We start from the raw sequence: 18,633 nt of genomic DNA, 5'->3' as shown, positions 1-18,633 counted from the left end.
ACAAAGTTAAGGAAAAGAAGTCAGTATCACAAAAAATAATTAAAAATGGAAGCTGTTCTAGAATTTAAAAAAACAAACATATAAAATATAACTAAATTTAACACATGCACCTAAATTGGAAACTATTTTTTTAATGAGAAAATATAAATAATGACCAGACATCTTACTTCTCAAAAGTATCTGTATGCTAACGAAGTTAGGAGTAAAATGCCATAATGTGTAATGTAAAATAAAATGATTCACATGCAAAAATGATGAAAATACTAACCATTATTAAATCTAGGTGATGGGTGTACAAGTGATCAGCATACTATTCTTTCCATTTTCCTTTTTGTTTGAAAGTCTATAATAAAATCTGGAAAACAATTTAGTCAATGCCTCAAAAGTGTGATGCAATACTGAGATTATGACTACAGTTTTGTTTTTCACAGTTTAAAAGCGCTGAGATCAATTTTAATTATTCTAAGGAACCAGTGGCACTAATAAATATTATTAGATAATGGTATGTTCTATAATATCACATCAATAAAATTTCAGCTAAAATCCCCCATTTATGTCATATGGAATTACTGGTATTTTCAAAAGCAAAGATTCTTAAATGCTGGTTTTATGTTCTATTATACAAAAGGTAGGTCACAAAACACTCGTTTTATTTTATTTACATTGTATTACTTTCTGAAAATGTGGTGTCTACCTGCACGATTGAAAACAGTAACGGAAACAAACATACTGCAGTAATTTATGAAGTCCTACACAATCTCACTATCTTTAATTATGTGCTACTTTTCTAAAGATGTTAGTTAAAAGAACTGACTTGCCATTTTGGTATCATAGCAATCTATATTTATTTATCTTCTCATCAACTCTCTCAAAAAATAACCTAGTTTTCGTGGTTTTTAAGTTATTATTTTACAATTACCAGGAGAGTCAAAATGGATTTTATGCACTGATATGTTTCAACTCCCCAAGTTAGTAAACTAACTATTATTTAAATGTTTTACAAGAGCAAAAAATGTATACTCTTGAATATAATTAAACTAGTTTTGCCCATTATATTAACAAAACCACAGCACAGTGTGCTGCCACATGGAACCCTACATCAGTCAGGAGAACACTTACATTTGCCAAAGGAGAACTTTTTTGGCTTTTCTTTATGCTTCTGAGTACAGGAACACTGGCCATTTATTTATTCACGTAGAAAACTGTAGACACGTACCAGGCGAAACCACTTTTGTACTCTATGACAAGACTTAGGTTCCTTCAATATAAAATGCCACACTTCAAGACTGGGAAGCAAAGTAGTATATCCAAACCAGTTTCTCTAGGGAGCCCGCCCCACATACAGTGTATTTACTCTCTATCTGTAAGCAATGGTTTGCCAAGCAAAGGAAGCATTTCTAGTGTGGAAACACAGCAGCTGAAAGACCTCATCTGGAGCAGTGACCTTCTTACACAGAAATATCGCCCGGGCAGCTCACAGGCTTCAAATTCCCTGTTAATGAGCCCCAAATTGAATCACCTCACCTAGAGAAGATCAGAGGCCCTGCTCATAAAGTTCCATCACACCTCACCTGGGCTCTGCCTCAAGTCTCATCACTCGTGAATAAAAACCTCCCACACAACCCTGCCACCAAAGTAACATTCAGTACCAGGCAGGATTGTGGAGATTGTGAAACCCACTCCACTCTTCTTCAAACATGCAGTGGAAATAAGGATCCTCCTGCACCTGAGCTCTTGGGTGAGGCATGTGATCACATGATGGCCGCAGACGAATACGCATATACGTACACGCAAGAAAAACATATACAGAGAGAAACATATCTCTCTCACACCTCCACACATAGACACCACATACGTACTACTTATATTTTCAAAAAGAATCAATAGAGGGAAACAAAATTAATTCCAAGATAAATGACTTAGTTTATTTAAAAAATGCTACCAAACACAACAGGGAAATCTGTTCTAAATTAAAAGATGTTTAAGAGCACGTCAACCAAATGTGATGTGTACAGACCTTACATGGATCCTGATTCAAACAAACAGTAAAAAGACATGTTTAAGACAACTAAAGAAAACGGAACATGTACTACTTGATTGGGTATGAGATGTATAATTACTGTTAAGTTTGCCGAGAGTGGTTATGGTATTAGTTATATATATTTTCAAGTTTTTAATTTTCAATTTAGAGATTTCCCTGTTTTTAAAGTGTTTATTATGTATTTAAAGAAAACGAGGTCATGACTTACAGAATTGCCCAGTTGTCAGATTAATATATTCTTTTGTCCCTCATATATTTTGTGAACTGATTATATTTAGAAGCTTATAGATTCAAGTTCAATTTCCTAAGCAAGAATGTTCCACAGGTGACACCTTGTACTTCTTACATATAGTCCTGTTGCTGAGATTGCTCTTTTCCCTTTTTGGCCTGCAAACACTCACTCCTCTTTTCGGACTTGGCTCAGATGTCACCTCCAGTCCCACACTAAGCTGGCTTTCTGTGATAATCCACTAACTCTAACAGCACTGGCCTTACGTACCTGTCTGTCTTCCTAATTACACTGTGAACACCTTTAGCAATGAACTAAGTCTGCAGCTATGGACTCCACAGACGCCTGATGCCTAAAAGTCCTGGAAAAGTGATCTTTACTTCACCCCGTAAACATACTGGGTCATGTCAGTGTGTTTTGGCCCAACTATCCACACCTGGTAAGCAAGCAGACACAAAGCCAGAACTCCAGGGGAGCAGGAAGGAGAAATGTTCAGAAAGGAACAGGAGCCCTGAGAATATCCAAGGGAGCTTCTTGTCCTTGGCAATCCTCTCTCTGTCAAGGCCGTCAGCCACAGCTGCGTGGGGAAGCACTTCTCCAAGCACATGAATCCAAGTGCAAAATGCGGATTGGGATTCGGGAGGTCTGAGCTGGGGCCTGAGAGTCTGCATTCCGGAGGCTGCTGGCCTGCACACCAACCTGAACTAGCAAGGCTCTGGGAGACCAGAGTCAGCCCTCCCTTAGGACACCTGCAGCATTAACTCCTGCCTCATTAATCATCTCTTTTAAGCTAACACATTCTTGAAAAAAAGAAAAACCAACAATCAAAACTTTAATTCTTCCGCATCTGTGGGTATCTTTCTTCCAACACATCATGTCCCACAGTGATAACTATGCAACCTCTTCTTGTTCTACATATCTCCAGCCTAAAAAACAAAGACCCTCGATAAATACTTGTTATATCATCTCAACACATTGAATTCTTCCTCACTTGCTTCTTAAGATATGTTTGTTTACTTGTCTGTCTTTCCCATTTGATTATCAATCCCTTGAAGACAGAACCTCTTCCTTGTGCGGCCACATGAAGGCTGACCCGGAAGGAGCACTCAGTGCCGTCTGCTGACTCAGCCCAGGGACTTCACACATAAACACACCACGCTCAGGTTCCTGGGCAGAACCCTGAATAAGAACATAGCCTTATTTTTGAGGATTTAAAATGCTCACAAATATGACTCGTTCTCACAGATATTCAGTAATACACACTGAAAGTAGAGAGCAATATACACTCCACTTAACATAAAAACAAATGGCATTAAGAAAGTTATTATGGGGGGGAGGGGGGTTCACACAGTGTGAGGGATATAAATGATAAATGTCTAAGTTTTGCTTTTGCTTTGTCTTGTGCACCTGAAACTAATTAAATAAAAATAAAAAAAAAAATAAAAAAAGTTTAAAAAAAAAAAAAAGTTATTATGCTTCTTCACAGACAACCTCATCAACATAGGAAAAAACGATTAACGAAAGGTACCTCAGTCTTCCCACATTCATCAGGCGGATCCTGGTGTATGGCCATTTGATACTTGACATATAAAGAAAATGACTGGCTGAAGGACGACTTGAACTCTGGGTCCTCAAAGGAGACAGGTACTAACCTCACCTTCAGAGCAAGGAAAATACAAGCAAATGCTATTGAAACACTTCTACCTGATGATATGCTTCTGAAGGTGAGGCTAGAGGAAGATCTTCGCAAATCCACTTCCAAAGCTCAGCACTGGAATTTTTCATGAAATGAATAAACCCTGGAATGGGCAGACTGGCAGAGTCTGAGGCACTAACTTTATACTAATATTTATGAAAATTGTAACCCACGAGGGCCAAGATAATTTATTTTTCTTTTCTTTTGGTTTTTTCTCTCCCTACCTATTGTGGTTTTCTGCATACCCTAGTCAATATTGTTGCTAATGGTAATGGCCACTACTTTTGTCGCCACTAAACACATTCAGTGTTTTAAGCTTTTTGCCCTTCCAGACTTTTCCTGGGTGATTTGGCTTATAAAGACACAAGCAAATGAGGACTCCTGTTACAGCATCCTGTCTTATTTTTCTAGTTCCACTCAGTTGTGTATGCGTAGTACAGCAACAGAGTAAGTTGGCTGTTATCAACGCTTTCTACACATGACTTTATCATGAGGATAAAGCATATGTTGCGCAAAGTATGCCTACCACAAAAAATAATATTTTTTGGCTTTTTTCTCACAAATATTTTTACTTAGAGCTCTACTTATTAGTTTTAGATAAATGCATCTAAACACAGTGACTTCAGATAAAGGTGATTCATTTTATGTGTTACTTTCCCACTTTGAAATCATAAATGACTGGTACTTAACACGGCACTAGGTAAAATTTGCACTTTCAGAATGTCCATTCATCCACAGACCTATCTCTTTGCAGATAGGCTGCAAACTAAATATAAACAAAATGTATCACAAATAAACCAAGAATTCATACAGTGATATCAAGTGGAAGGGAAAGTTCCGTTTGCACAGAAAAATTACACTTGGCCTGCTGACCTGGCTTACAGTTGGCTTATCAGGTGGGTGCTTGTGAATAACCATCTGGTAACGTTTATAGACCTGGTACGACTCCAGCATTGTGGCTTTGAACTGAGAACTTGGTGGAGATGATCTCACCACCCTCACCTTCAGAAGGAGTTAAAAAACATTTATTAATTCATTTATTAGTTAATTAATTCATTTATTTATCCCATGGAATACGCATTAACAGCAATTCCCACCAAAAAAGAACCAGAAGTGTCAATACAATTGTTAAAGCATAAACATATAATACTTTAAGGCTAAAATCAACAAGTAAATAAATAAATAAAGTTATTTCTCCAACTTACAGATTCATTATGAAGGCAGAGATTCTGTGTAAATTCTAAGACCACTTAGATTCTATGACCAAATTATGTAAGCCTGCCTCATTGTAAAATGACAGAACACGTCTAGCGCTCAAGATACAAACACAAATTAAATACTCTCTATTCTTAGTTGTGTGCAACTCACCTTCAATAAATCAGTCAGAAAGGCTAAAAATGTGAATATATGCTTTGGACACTCTTTCATGTGTTATTACTAATGCTAAACTTAACAACTTTTTTTTTTTAAGTATAAAAGACAACAAAGGGTTCCTATTTCATAGCATAATTAAGAATGAAGACTCTTGAGTCAGATTTCCTTTACTCAAATCTTAATGTCACCATCTTGGTCAAGTATATAAATTAAGCCTCTGTGCCTTACTTTACTCATATGTGAAATGAGGGTGACTTAAAAACAGTAACTGCACACAACGGCCAACATTTATTTTAACATTAATTATTTACTAACCAATTAAAATGTGTTAGCAAAACAGAATAATAAAACAGAAAGTGAAATGGAATATAATAAAAACGCATACTTGGAAACTTTTCGTGTTTGCCTTGAGAAGTAATTCTTCTGTGAAGAAAGAGTGACACCCAGTGGACAATAAACCTCTATCCATCCTGGGTACCATTACCCTAAAAAAGTAAAGGCTGACTACTGACTGTAGAACTGTTCGTGTGCCTGGTGCCCTAAATACATTACTTTTATGATCCAAATATAGAAGAACTCCTCACAAAATATTGTAAGTAGCGTGTTAATTCACTTTACAATTTGGGAAGGAGAAAGTAAAAACCAAAATCAGAGTAGCCAAGGAATTATAATAGTCAAAGTTGTTAAAACTTATTTCTGATAATATATATTATCCTAAGGTTCAGATGTGTTGAAGTGAATTTTTAATATCAAGTCTCTAGTGATAAGTGATGTTCTTAGATGATATCAAGCTATAAATTCAAAGACTCACCAGTTACTAATCAGGTATGAGAATATAATAAAATAATTATGGCTAATGTTTTAGAAAAAATTTATAAATACCAACTAAATACTGAAAAATCTAGACTTAATCTGGAATGTAAATCAGTTTGGGAAAAATAATAGGAATACTCTAAAAGTATTCATATTATGTCTAAATTGGTTTGGGGAAATTAATGCGAGACGTTTATAGGAGCACAGCTTAGTGCTGTGTAGTTAATTCCTAACTCCTGGCTTGCATATCTACCTCATACTACCTGTTGCTTTGATTAAGATCAGAGTATTAGAATAGATAAAACAGTGATTATTTTTTCCTATCTAAACAAAAACTGCCAAAAATGAAATTTAAATAATATTTTTTCTTTTTCACTTTACTGAATTTCAGTCAAGGGATACAAAAAGCCAGAGTGCCTTATACATCATAATTAGCTAAACTTGGAACTATTTGCGTAACTTTAGTCAAACTGCCTATTGTTTTCATCTTTAAAAAAGTTTCTCTCAAGTAGCAGCTGACTTAGTAAATAAATACAAATGCTACTCCATCCCAACTCATTTTAATTTCCCATTATTTAAACAGTAACATATCAACAGATTAGTATAACCACAAATGAAAACATACATAGTACTCAACAAAAAGCAAAAACTAAAACAAACCAAAAATATATATATCTTCCAAAATACCTCTAACTTGTGTGATGCATTCTCTGGTAAAGATTCAAAAATTAAATCTTCAAGTGATTTGGGCTGGTTGGATTTAGCCTTTGGTGGGAACAAAGGTTCTGGATGAGCCTGGAAACCCTCAAATTCTCCAGCTGGGTTCTGCTGCATGAGTTTTAACCTTTTCCTTTCTTTCCGAATTTCCTTTGCTTTTCGACATGGAGGCTTACTCAAATCTGCCCCTTTGCCTAAAAAGAGATTTAAAACATTAGACCAATCACATTGGCTCTAGACGTGTTTTTTTCAAAAGTCTGAAAGATTCTACAAAGTCCAAAGAGTTCCACTGTTAGGTTAGATTTGGGGTAGAAATTTCAGAGGCTCCTGGTGCAGAGCTCTAAGTTGATCTTAAAATTCCACCGCAGAAGCAGGAAATGCCAAAGAAAGTAAGTAGGCACAGAACTTTTCAGGCAGCTCTTATTGTTGAAAATCTCAAAAAAATATTCACCCACTTCTCTGCCTTTGTAAATAGAAACCAATAACAACAACAAAAAAGGTACAAATAGTATAGTCCTGAATTTAAACTGGAAATATCAATACGACTTCATGGTCCGTTAAGTCTGTTCACCGAAAAGGCATAGAAAACAAGGCAAGCCAGTAGCAATAATAGCCTCTAGTCTAGCTGGTGATCTCCAAATAGCATTTCCAACTAAAAGCAACCAGGACTCCTTGGAGAAATGACTGTACAAGATGATCCAGGAGAACCACGTCATCCCAGATAGCAAGGGAGCCATCAAGATGATGACGACTGCATCAGAAGTCCTCAGAAGGCAACTTAGACAAGCTCCCACAGGAGCAAAGAACTACAACACAGCGAATGTGTTTAGATCCACACGTTCACCATGCTACCCACCCCCCAAAATGAACTGGTCCGTTAGAAGATGTTATTTTGAAGAATGCAAAATAAAATACAAGAATTTATCCTGCCTTTGCTACAAGTTCTTATGGGGAAAAAAGCAGATGAGGGGACGGTTCTCTTTATAGAAGTATTCCGGCCAGTGAATGAAGAATGAATAACAGAATTAGAATATCTAATAGATCAATGAATTTAAGCATTGAGCATCCATGGCTTTTAACATTAACAAAAAGAGAGGCACCCAGACATTCTGTGTCTCCTGAAAGAACATCCCACCACTCAAGAAGTAACCTCACCCATCCATCCTCAGGTAAAAAATTTGAACCCAAATCTGATTAAGATTTAGCCCCCTCCAAAAAGCAAAAAAAGCAACTTAATCCTGAAACCTGATAAAGACTTCAGATCAACTATCAATTTATAGGCAGTTAAACTGCACTGCAGATGTTACTGGGCAAATGCAGAGAATAGGACCAACAGCCCAGAACAAACAACCCAGTTTCTTAAACAAGCAAATTGCAAATAAAAAAGTGGGAGCTAATGCAAATGTTTAAATATTGAAAACTAAACACTGAATATTCAGTAACATTAAGGAATTTTATTTAGGTGTAATAATAGTATTGTGAATATGTTTTTCTAAAGTTATCGTTTACAGATACATTCTGAAATGTAAGATGAATAATGAATTTGCTTCAATATAATACTGGAAGGGAGAAACGTATACATGAAACAAGAGTGGTCACCGTGAGTTAGTTGTTTCAGAGGAGGCGAGTGTACATGGAAGCTCATTGTAATATTCAGTCTATATTTGTCTCTCTCAAAAATGGCTTTCTAAGTTTGATACACTATCAATAATTTTTAAAATTAAAAGAACTGACCCTATCACTCAAGACAGTAAAAGTTGAAAGAAATTCTCTAAATCATTCAAAATATTTTACTGGATTGTTCTTATTAGGATGACATCTCAGACCAACACCAATTTAAATGCCATGAAAGCCTTACGTGAAAAAAAAACAAAACTATTCAATAAAAATGCAAACAGAAAACTTTTTGTGCTTTAACATGCAATGTAATTTAGACAAGAAAAACTAATATTGCACTAAAAATCTCTTCCTTGGATCATTTTGTATAAATAACTATAAAAACGAATTCAAGAACTGAAGCATAATAACCATCCAAATTGACATTTTATGAAATAATTTTAAAAGGGTCACATACAGACACATGCACCTGTACACACACATATAATAAACCCATTTAATGTTGAATATATTTTTAAACCCCATTCTTTTATAAGTGAATATAGAAAAAACTGTTACCTCATTAAAGGTGAAGTATTAAAATCTGAAAATTTTTAAACTAAAATTTATTATGATTACAAAAAAAAAAATCTAATGAAAAATTGAAGAATTTTACAATGTCTATTTTGGACATAATAGCTTAAAATTTCATTTGTCTCACTTAACACCAAAAATAAAAATGTTTGGCACATCTTTTCACTGACAAAAATTTGATTCTCAAACCTCTAGGGCCCTAAGATAGTAAGAAGAAATGGAACTCTTTTGAAATGTCTGTATTCAGGGATAATAAGGCCGTTAGTTCAGGCCTTTTAAACACTGCAGTCCTAAAGAAAGATGTGATTTGTCCACCTAAATCCAGGTAATGGTAAGTTGTATAAAACAGCAATCCATTTTACAGATTTCATGAGTAATTCATTTTTTCAGTGGATGAGAGGGCCCTGGGGTAGTATCTCTAGCACAAAGAAAATCATTTCATACGACTTTAATAACAAACTTTCACTACCTGGCTTAGGAACTGTATGCACTTCAACGGAATGTGATGGTTCACCGGTGCCCAATTTCTCTTCTGTATGTTGTGACTGAATTAATTCATTAGATTCTGCTTTCTTTGCACTTCTTCCTTTCTTCTCTTCACTCTCTAAGCTCTCTTGGAGCGTTTTGAGGTCACACTGTATATCCAATTTATTTATTAACGCAACATCCCCAGCAACGGCGTCCTCCATGGTGGGCTCCATAGGCTCATCTACAAATCAGAAAACATCAAAGGCCATCAGCCAGACCATCTGACACAATTAAGATACATAAAGTAAAAAACATGCCCCTTTAATCCAATGTCACAGAAACTATTTTGTGTCCACCAAATCTATTCTCCCACCTTCCACAGTAACAGCACTGCAGTTAAGACTCTGGCACCAAAGCAACGGCATGCACTGCCCGTCCCTCTGCAAGTTGTGACCACGCTGCCACCAAAGAAATAGAACCACACTGGTATGTCCAATTTTGCCTTACTTGTTTTAAAGGAAATTTGTGACCTTGACCTTCCACCCTTTCTCCTCCCCATAGGCTAGATTAGGAAAACAAGAAGACCTTGGAAATCATGTTGAAGAGAACCCAGAATGGCTGGGGGTGGGGGCGGGGGGCAGAGCTGAAGGCCAACCTGGAACGCCCACAGTGGCTGCCGTATGAGAAAGGAAACAGACTTCTACCATTCGTTTAGTCACTGCCTTTTGGTGACTTTCTAACTGCTGCTGGCCTTTACCCTAATGAGTAAACACATCACTCCTATGAATTAAGTTGCAGGCATAAATAATTCAGAAGACTATAATAAGTCAAATAAAGAACCGACATAAAACCTACATAAAAAGACAAGCAACTACCAATTAACAAATAAACAGCATCCTCAAAGCTTATCTGAATATTAATTTTTGAAACTCAGAACATGATTCCCAGACACTGAAAATTTTATATTGACTAACCAACAAGATCTTTTTAACCTCCAAGACTCTGCTACTGACAATAGTAATCGAGCTGCAGAATTCTGAACGGTCCCTGAACTCTGACCGTGAGCCTTCCTGCTGTCCCAGCTCTGCCAAGTCTGCTCCAAATTGTCCTAAATCCTGGTCTGTTAAGGACCAGTGCATGAGGGCAAAGAACTTACCTGTCTCTCTGGCCACTGTCTCTCCAGTGTTTAAAACAGGGACTGGGACATTGTAGGCATTCAGAACACACTCGGAGAATGAATTAACAAGCTAAGACTCGGGCAGGAGGCTCCGAGGACTAGGCATTTCCTATGGCTGCCCAGAGCAAGAGCTCTAACAATGGGTGGCAGTCCCGATTCACATGTGCATGTATTTAGGCACTGCCTACAAGAAAAGTTTTCTTTTAAAGTAACAACACTGAAAACACTGAAAATGAAATGCAACATATCTATAACCAATGTTAATTAAACATCAGTCATCATCTTTTAGGAAATTCACTCACAATCCAAAATTTATCAGACAAGTAAGAAACAGAATTTTGGGCAACATAATTTACTGAAGTAAGACTTACTCAAACACAGAAACTTGGAGCTTTACTCTGCAGTAAAAGTGATTGTGCAATCTGGTGTAAACCGCATGTGAGATCTGTATCTCCAGAGATAATACCACTTTCTAGTTACTTCATAAGGATATTATTAGGATCAAGTAAGATAAGAGTTGTCAAAGCATAGTGAAAATTAAAATTTCAATAAACTCCAGGACATCACAACATCTTTAAGATAATAATCCCCCATCTAGACTCTCCCTGGCATATATTCCCCACATCCCCGATTTAGGGCCCGTGGTAATAGTACCAGCAGTCCTAACGGTGATCGTCCTCACCATAGTAATAGCACCTGATTGGAGTAAGGACCCCTTTTCCCCTACTTAACTTAAGAAATGACTGAAAGTGAGAACCTTGGAAAGATACATCATTTTAAAGTGATTAGTTTTTAGATCCCCATCTCATCTTACCCTCACAATTTCCTTTGGAGATTTCCCCTTTAGCCAGAAATTTCACCATTTTTTTCAAAACCTTCTTGTGAGATTTTGATGGCTGGAACTGTAATGATCGGCACCTAGGAAAACAAAATAAGTATTTAAAAAGTGAACTCACACTTTTAAGAAATGAAATCAGTTATGGATAGTATCCGGTACAATGAAGCAAGGCTCAGGCCTGGGATTTCCAGATAAAGACAGGGTTTACGTAGCTTCTAACCCCATCCCAAATCTTACTAAAACTAGTTAAAGGATTAGAAGAAGAGAAAAAGACATAAAGCACTAGGAAAAAGAGAATGAGAGAACTGTTGGAAGCTGGAAAGCAGATGTACAAGTGGTAACTGACTTGGGAGACCAAAGAAAGTTGAATCCTAACGCAACAGTGAGAAAAGCCAAAAGATACCCAATCTTCTCTACATTACCCATGAAGGACTCAGGGATTGGCGATACCTGATATCTGAGGAGATATGCAAGAAGGTGGGTCTAAAAATATGAAGATGCCTCAAAAACGTGTTTCAGAAGCAGTTAGATGTCAAATGCCCTCCCTGATTCTGCATAGATAACAACACTCTACTTAATCCAGCAGAAAACTGCAAACTTTTAGGAAAGAGTGAAAAACAAAGCCTCTTACATGAGGAATACAAGCACAACTGAAAGCAATGAAACTATACTGGAAAAAGGAAGCTTAAGGAAAGTCTATACACTGAATGCTGAGCCCTCAAACCCACTTCCCCAACCCAGCCCGGAACACCCGCAGGCACCTTCTCTCCAGAATATGACCAGACCTAAAATTACTAACATTAGGGATTCCCCAACAAAACAGCCCGGCCAGATCACCCTACACAAAGCCCACAGTAAACAAGAGCCACCCAAGTACACAGAATTTCCAGTGGGACACTGGGAAGTTGGAATCACCAGACACTTGAGGTGGCCTACAAAAAAGACAGGTGCCAAAAAACAGGAGAAAGTAACTCAAAGGATGGATATAGAGTATGCAGGAAGAAGAAAACCTAAAATATATATGTGTGTGCGTATGTACACACACACACACACACATATCTCCTCGGCTCTTATTTCTCTTAAGCTATTATTATAACCGTAGAATGTTACAAAAAAAAAAAAAAAAAAAAGGAAAGTCCAAGCACCAAAAAACCCGACAAGTAAAAATAGAAGAAATAAAAAATGAAATAGAAGACTTGGAAAATAAAGATGAGGAAAGCTCCTAAAAGATTCAGCAAAAAGAGGCTCTTTCTCCTACAGCTTCCCAGGAGCGCAGCGTCCTGTAGCGTCCACTCCCGTGGGTCACTGCTCACCACAGTCTCACCGTAACCACCCAACAAACAGTGCTCCAGGGCCCAGTGCCCCGGGGCTTCACCTTGTGGGGGGCAAGGACCTCGAGCAGCTTGTCGCCATTTCCCGGGTCACTCTCGGGGGCAAAGTTACTATCGCTAATTTATGTACTGGAGATGTAATCACAGCCACTGATGGGGAAAATACCAGCAATATGACACACTGGAAGCTCTGAACAAAATCAAGGGAAACACAGACAACATGATTTTCACGGTAGCCAGATCTGAACATAAAGTCTGGCCTCCTCTGGTGACAGAGGAAAGGAAATGTCACCCATACAAGTGAATTTAGCCTCCGAACAGCAAGAGGCCCTGCACATACATAGGAAGCGCTCACAGCCGGAGCACCAGGCCCTTCACCGCCTGGCCTGTCCCAGCTCTGCCCCAGCGTCACCACAAACCAGTACAACAACCCCTCCGGCCTCTACTCCTCTGGAAACAGCTCCAACTTCAATAGCACCTTGGAGTCAAAGCCAGCAGCCAGGGGACCAGGGACAAAGGCAGTCTTAGAGGATTCTCAGCCTTCAAGCGGACTGGTCATCAACAAGGAATCTGAAGTTTACAAGATGCTACAGAAACAGGAGTTAAATGAACCCCCAAAACAGTCCACTTCATTTCTGGTTTTGCAGGAAATCCTGGAGTTTGAGGAGAAAGCGGATCCCAGCGAGGCCTCAGGATTCAGAAGTGTTAAGGCTCCGATCACCAAAGTGGCTGCATCTACTGGAAATGCGCAGAAGTTGCCCATGTGTGACAATGTGGCACCGGCATTCTTGGTGTGTTTGTGAAGCTGTGGGACCATCACCGCCACCCTGAGTGTTATGTGTGTACCAACTGTGGCACAAACCAGAAACAGAAGGACCATTTCTTTGCGGAAGATCAAATCGACTGTGAAAAGCACGCCGGGGGGCAGGTCACGCCTCCCAAAGGCTACGATATGATCACCATGTTTGTTCCCCAAGTGAACCAGCAGATCTGCACAAACACTGTTCTCCAACCAGCCTGTTGTAACCTGTCCTCTAAAAGCTCTGGCCCTCTCCTCTCTTGGAAGTTCTTGCTCACTTTGGGTTTATCCCTGCTCATTAAACATTGCTTTCCCCGCCTTTGCTGACTGGCTCACACTGCTGTGTGAGGCCTGCTTTTATAATTAATGGAAGACTGTTCTGTTCAGTATCGACATGCCAGCATCACAGTGTCTTCTCACCTCGGTTCATCTCTGCTGCAATGGACATCAGCCAAATTTGAACCAAACCAAATTGAATGTGTCTGACATTGATTTAGCTTTTACTCAACAAATTTATAGACTCTAAAAAAAAATTAAAAATAAAGATTCAGCAAGAAAAAGATGAAAAACCAAAAAGAATTAGAGGACCAGTCTCAAAGATCCAGTATCTAAATAAAGGCATTATACCGTAGAAGAGAAGAAAAAAAATAGAGGGAGAAGATCACCACATAATACAAAAAATATCCATGAACTGAACGATGTGATGGGAGGACCTCCCAGATAAGAAGGGAGCCTCAAGTCCATAGGTAATGGATGAAAACAGACACCTCACCAAGCATATTATGAAACAGAAGAACATTCAAGACAAAAAAAACTTACAAAGAGAACCCTTTTCGGACAATGGATCTATTAATACAATCAGAACACTACTGGACTTCTCAACAGTAATAGGACAACAGTGGAGCAAACCCTTCAAAATTCTACAGGAAAATTATTTCCAAGCTACACTTCTATACTCAAACTGTTTAAGTTGAATAGTGGATTAAAACATTTTCAGATACACAAAGACTCAGAAAGTTTACCTCTCATGCACTTTGTCTCAGGAAGCTATTAGATGTGCTTTACTAAAAAGATGGAATAATCTAAGAAAGTGGGGAGAGGAGACAGGAAGACGGGAAATCCATCTCGAGAGCCAACAAGAATCCCCAAGATGACAGTAAAAAGAGATCCCAAGATGATAGTGATGTGTCAAGTATAAAGACAATCTGTCCAGATCACAGCTGGTCAGAAGACGCCACAAAAGAAGCATCTAAACACACCAAGAGGAAATTTACACAACTGGGGGAGCATTTCAAAATAAACTCGTGATAGGCACATCGAAGACTATGCAAACAAAAAGATAACGGTCAACTCCAGAGAAAGCAAAAACTTGTGCAATAAAGAAAAAGTAATCAACATACTCCATGGCTCGGCTGGGCAGTGTATTACACGGTCACAATGACATGACTACATCTATCCAAGATTGCAACTCTTCTAAGATGGGAAGCTGAGGATGAGGACAAAAAGGAGCTTGAATGTGACAGGGAAATTAGGGGTAAAACAAAGTTAAATCCTTATCTTTCAAAGAGAGAAGCCCAGAGATACTGGGGAAACAAAACAAAAATCAAGTATTACAATTACATAAGCATGTTTCTTAAAGATAGGGAGATGGAAAGCCAAAAAAAAAATCAAAGATTTGAAAGTGACCGTACTGGTAAACAGAAAATGGGATGGGGGTTCAGGGGATTGTTATTTCATAAAATAAGCTTTATGGAGCTATTTCATTCTTTAAATTATTAGCATATATAATTCTGATAAAAAATAAAAACTGAAGAGAAAAAAAAATCATAGCCAGGAAGTTCATCCTCATTTATACTCACATACTGAGCAGCCCCTAATGTCTCCCTAACAAGAAACTAAATTGTAGGCTGTAACCGCCTTGGCTTTACATTAGGTCTTATTATAACTACTGCAGTAAACAGGTCAAAATCACCAAGAGTAACTACGCAAAATGAGCCCATAATATGGATCAATACATATAATAAAGTTGTGTAAAGAAAAACAATTCACATTTTATAATTACTTTGTTTTGCAATGTTAATTAAATCCCTTTTCACAAAAACAATTTACCTGAAACAGTGCTTTGTATGTGATAGGCACCCAATAAATTATAGATACATTATCTTTTTCTTTAACCCACTGAAACTGGCCTTTTCTGGTTAGAGATGCTCAGGGTTCAGGCCACTCAATTTCAGACTTATTTGAACAGAATCCGGGGCATCATCCAAAAATAAATTGCTATCTGAAAGGAAATGACCTCTGCCTTTGAATGAAAATGAATGCTTCATAACCACCAAAGCTGCCAGAGGACAGCACAGCTACTCTGTCATTGTATTCTTTGTAAAATAAATGAAATGGTGCAGCAAAGCAGAGATCCACCTTTTCTCTTTATTGTTCCAGTCCTATGACCAGTTAGATAAGAGAAAGGCGTCTGAACCAGAAATCAGTGGAACTCTGGGAGTCTGTGACCATTCTAAAATTAATACGTAAAATGTTACATAGTTTTATCTATATGCCCCTTCCCTTGTTTTGTTGCAGAGGGTCTGTAACATTTATCAAATTCTCAAAACAGTCTGACACCTAAAGACAAATTAAGAACAGCTAAAGGAGATAGCTGTGAGGATGAGCCAAAAAGTGATGGCTATAACTGTGTTTGCTTTTGTTATTTAGAGCACGTACGTCTACGTACGCATGCGCTGAAACTGGAGACAGACAAATGCGTCACAATGTTAACGTACTTTCCCTGATTTCTACCAGAAGGGGAAGCGGAGAGGAGGACAATGAGGGAGAAGAGGAAGACGGCCTTTGATCAAAAATGAAGGGAAAATCTTTCCGTTAAGGTGGGATGTAGGGGGCAGAGAGTGAACCCAAAAGATTATGAAAAATTAACCAGACACTTTGTGGGAAAATAGCCTTTTTGTTTTCCAATGAAGAAAACTGGTCTCTGAATACACGTCAGCCCTCTTCTTCCTCGCCCTCCAGGAGCTGATAGCATTGAATGTAAGCACAGTGTCAAGTAACATGCCAGACTAGGGAAAGCCCAACCTGAAACTTATGGAAATCTGATGTCTAAAAGTAATATGAGTATTTAGCAATATTTCTGCAATATCTCATGGTGTCACTGACTAGACTGCCAAATAAAGAGGGTATTTTTTCACATATTTAGGTGTGAACCAATTAAACATTACTAAAAGCTATTGATCAGCACGTGAACATAGCATCATCAGTACATAGAAAAAACATAACTCATTTGCTTTTTTCCTATAAAGAATGTCTACCTAGAATGAAAATTAATTTTAAAAAAAAGCAAGATTCTACTAAAACATTATGCACAATCTTCATATTACCGTGTTTCCCCGAAAATAAGACCAGGTCTTACACTATGTTTCCCCGAAAATAAAACCAGATCTTACATTAATTTTTGCTCCAAAAGACACATAGGGCATATTTTCAGGGGATATCTTATTTTTTTCATGTACAATAATCTACATTTATTCAAATACAGTCGTGTCATCTTCTTCTGGAAAATCGTCATAATATACTAAATGCGTCCATCTGGCTGACGATCTTAACTGGGGCTTATTTTCAGGGTAGGTCTTATTTTCGGGGAAACATGGTATAGATCTTCTTTCCATTAATCAAAATTCTTACCTTATTGTGTATTGAGGACAACATGTTTGATTCATGACGGGTTTGTATACATATTTCCCGCTTCTAAAATTATAAAATAGTTTTGTTAATTTCTTACACATTTCTCATATGCACCAAAGTAGATTAGTATAGAAACACAAACTTAATTAGAGTAAAAATCTAATCAATAGTGTAAAAACCCGTTTAGCTTTAGTTACTCTTCCGAAGCTAAGCAATCTTGCCACGTGGGTATACCAAGGACCACAGGCCAGCTTTTCCTCTGCTAAACCTTTACCTGTGTACCCCAACGTTAAGCACCTCAGTCACCCTCCCTTCAGCATCTGCAATCCCTCCCATGCCTGACCTGCCACCAATCCTCAAAACCACACGCACAGAAAACTGCCCAGGATGCTGTGGGACCAATGTCCGCTGCTATGATACCCACATTTGGGGATTCCATGTGTACAAGCACAAAGTACACCCAAACCAACCTGATCCTTTCCATGCTTTCTGGAGCTCAGTTAATGGCAGAACCGTGACATTCTGGGCTGAATTTTGTCCCCCCAAATTCATATGCCGAAGCCCTAATCCCTAGCCCTCAGAATGTGACTCTATTTGGAGATACGGCCTTTAAAGAGGTGACAGGGTTAAAATGAAGCTGTTAAGATGAGCTTTAATCCAATGTGATGGTGGGCTTATAAGATAAGGAAATTGGACACATAAAGAGACAGCAGGGATACACACCCAAAGAGAAAGTACCACGTGAGGACAAAGGCAGAAGACAGCCATGTGCAAGCCAAGGAGAGGTCTCAGAAGAAACCAAAACTGTGGACACCCTGACTGTGGACTTTCAGCCTCCAGGACTGTGAGAAAACAAATTTTTGTTGTTTAAGGTGCCCAATCTGTGGTATTTTGTTATGGCAGCCCAAACACACACGAGTTCAGTTCTCAAGCCAGGAACCTGGGGGTCACCTTGGACTCCTCCCACTAATGCAGCTCTATATCCTGTAAGAAAGCATTCTACTTCTAAACTGTATCCTAAATCTGTCCCCTCCTAAAGCCACTGCTATTGATGATACCAACAGTCCTCACCATCCCAACACTGCAATCATCTCTGGAACTGGTCCTCCTGCCTCCAGGGTCACCTCCTCAGATACCGCTCTGCTATGTAAGTGATCATTTCCAGAATACAAATTCCATCAAGTTATCGGACATAAAAGACATCAGTGGCTCCCCTCTACCTTTGAAAAGATTCCTTATGTCATACAAAGTCTTTCAACATCTGACCTAT

The 18,633-nt window shown here is 38.2% G+C and overlaps 1 protein-coding gene and 1 pseudogene across 14 annotated transcripts in view; one reads left to right on the top strand and one right to left on the bottom strand.

Moving 5' to 3' along the window:
- Positions 1-18,633, bottom strand: part of ATE1 (arginyltransferase 1) — a 218,334-nt gene that overhangs the window by 195,582 nt on the left and 4,119 nt on the right. For 10 of the 14 annotated variants that reach the window (XR_012498369.2, XR_012498368.2, XR_012498370.2 and 7 more), the window contains exons 3-8: positions 17,364-17,426; positions 11,520-11,623; positions 9,530-9,769; positions 6,841-7,064; positions 4,840-4,968; positions 3,799-3,927 (exon numbers count right to left, since the gene is read on the bottom strand). Coding sequence is in view for 7 of the 14 variants with exons in the window: in XM_019752925.3 (XP_019608484.3) it covers positions 3,799-3,927; positions 4,840-4,968; positions 6,841-7,064; positions 9,530-9,769; positions 11,520-11,623; positions 17,364-17,426 (889 nt within the window). In the remaining 7 variants the exon portion in view is untranslated. The remainder of the gene's footprint in view (positions 1-3,798; positions 3,928-4,839; positions 4,969-6,840; positions 7,065-9,529; positions 9,770-11,519; positions 11,624-17,363; positions 17,427-18,633) is intronic. The other 4 variants (XM_074338964.2, XM_019752927.3, XM_019752928.3 and 1 more) reach the window with 2 other exon arrangements.
- LOC141572757 (PDZ and LIM domain protein 1 pseudogene) lies at positions 11,840-14,161 on the top strand (annotated as a pseudogene).

This window comes from Rhinolophus sinicus, chromosome 15, assembly GCF_057876585.1.
Source record: "Rhinolophus sinicus isolate RSI-liver-muscle chromosome 15, RSI-T2T, whole genome shotgun sequence".
Taxonomy (NCBI): domain Eukaryota; kingdom Metazoa; phylum Chordata; class Mammalia; order Chiroptera; family Rhinolophidae; genus Rhinolophus; species Rhinolophus sinicus.
The sequence above is the reverse complement of the archived record's forward strand: the minus strand, read 5'-3'. Positions and strand labels throughout refer to the sequence as shown.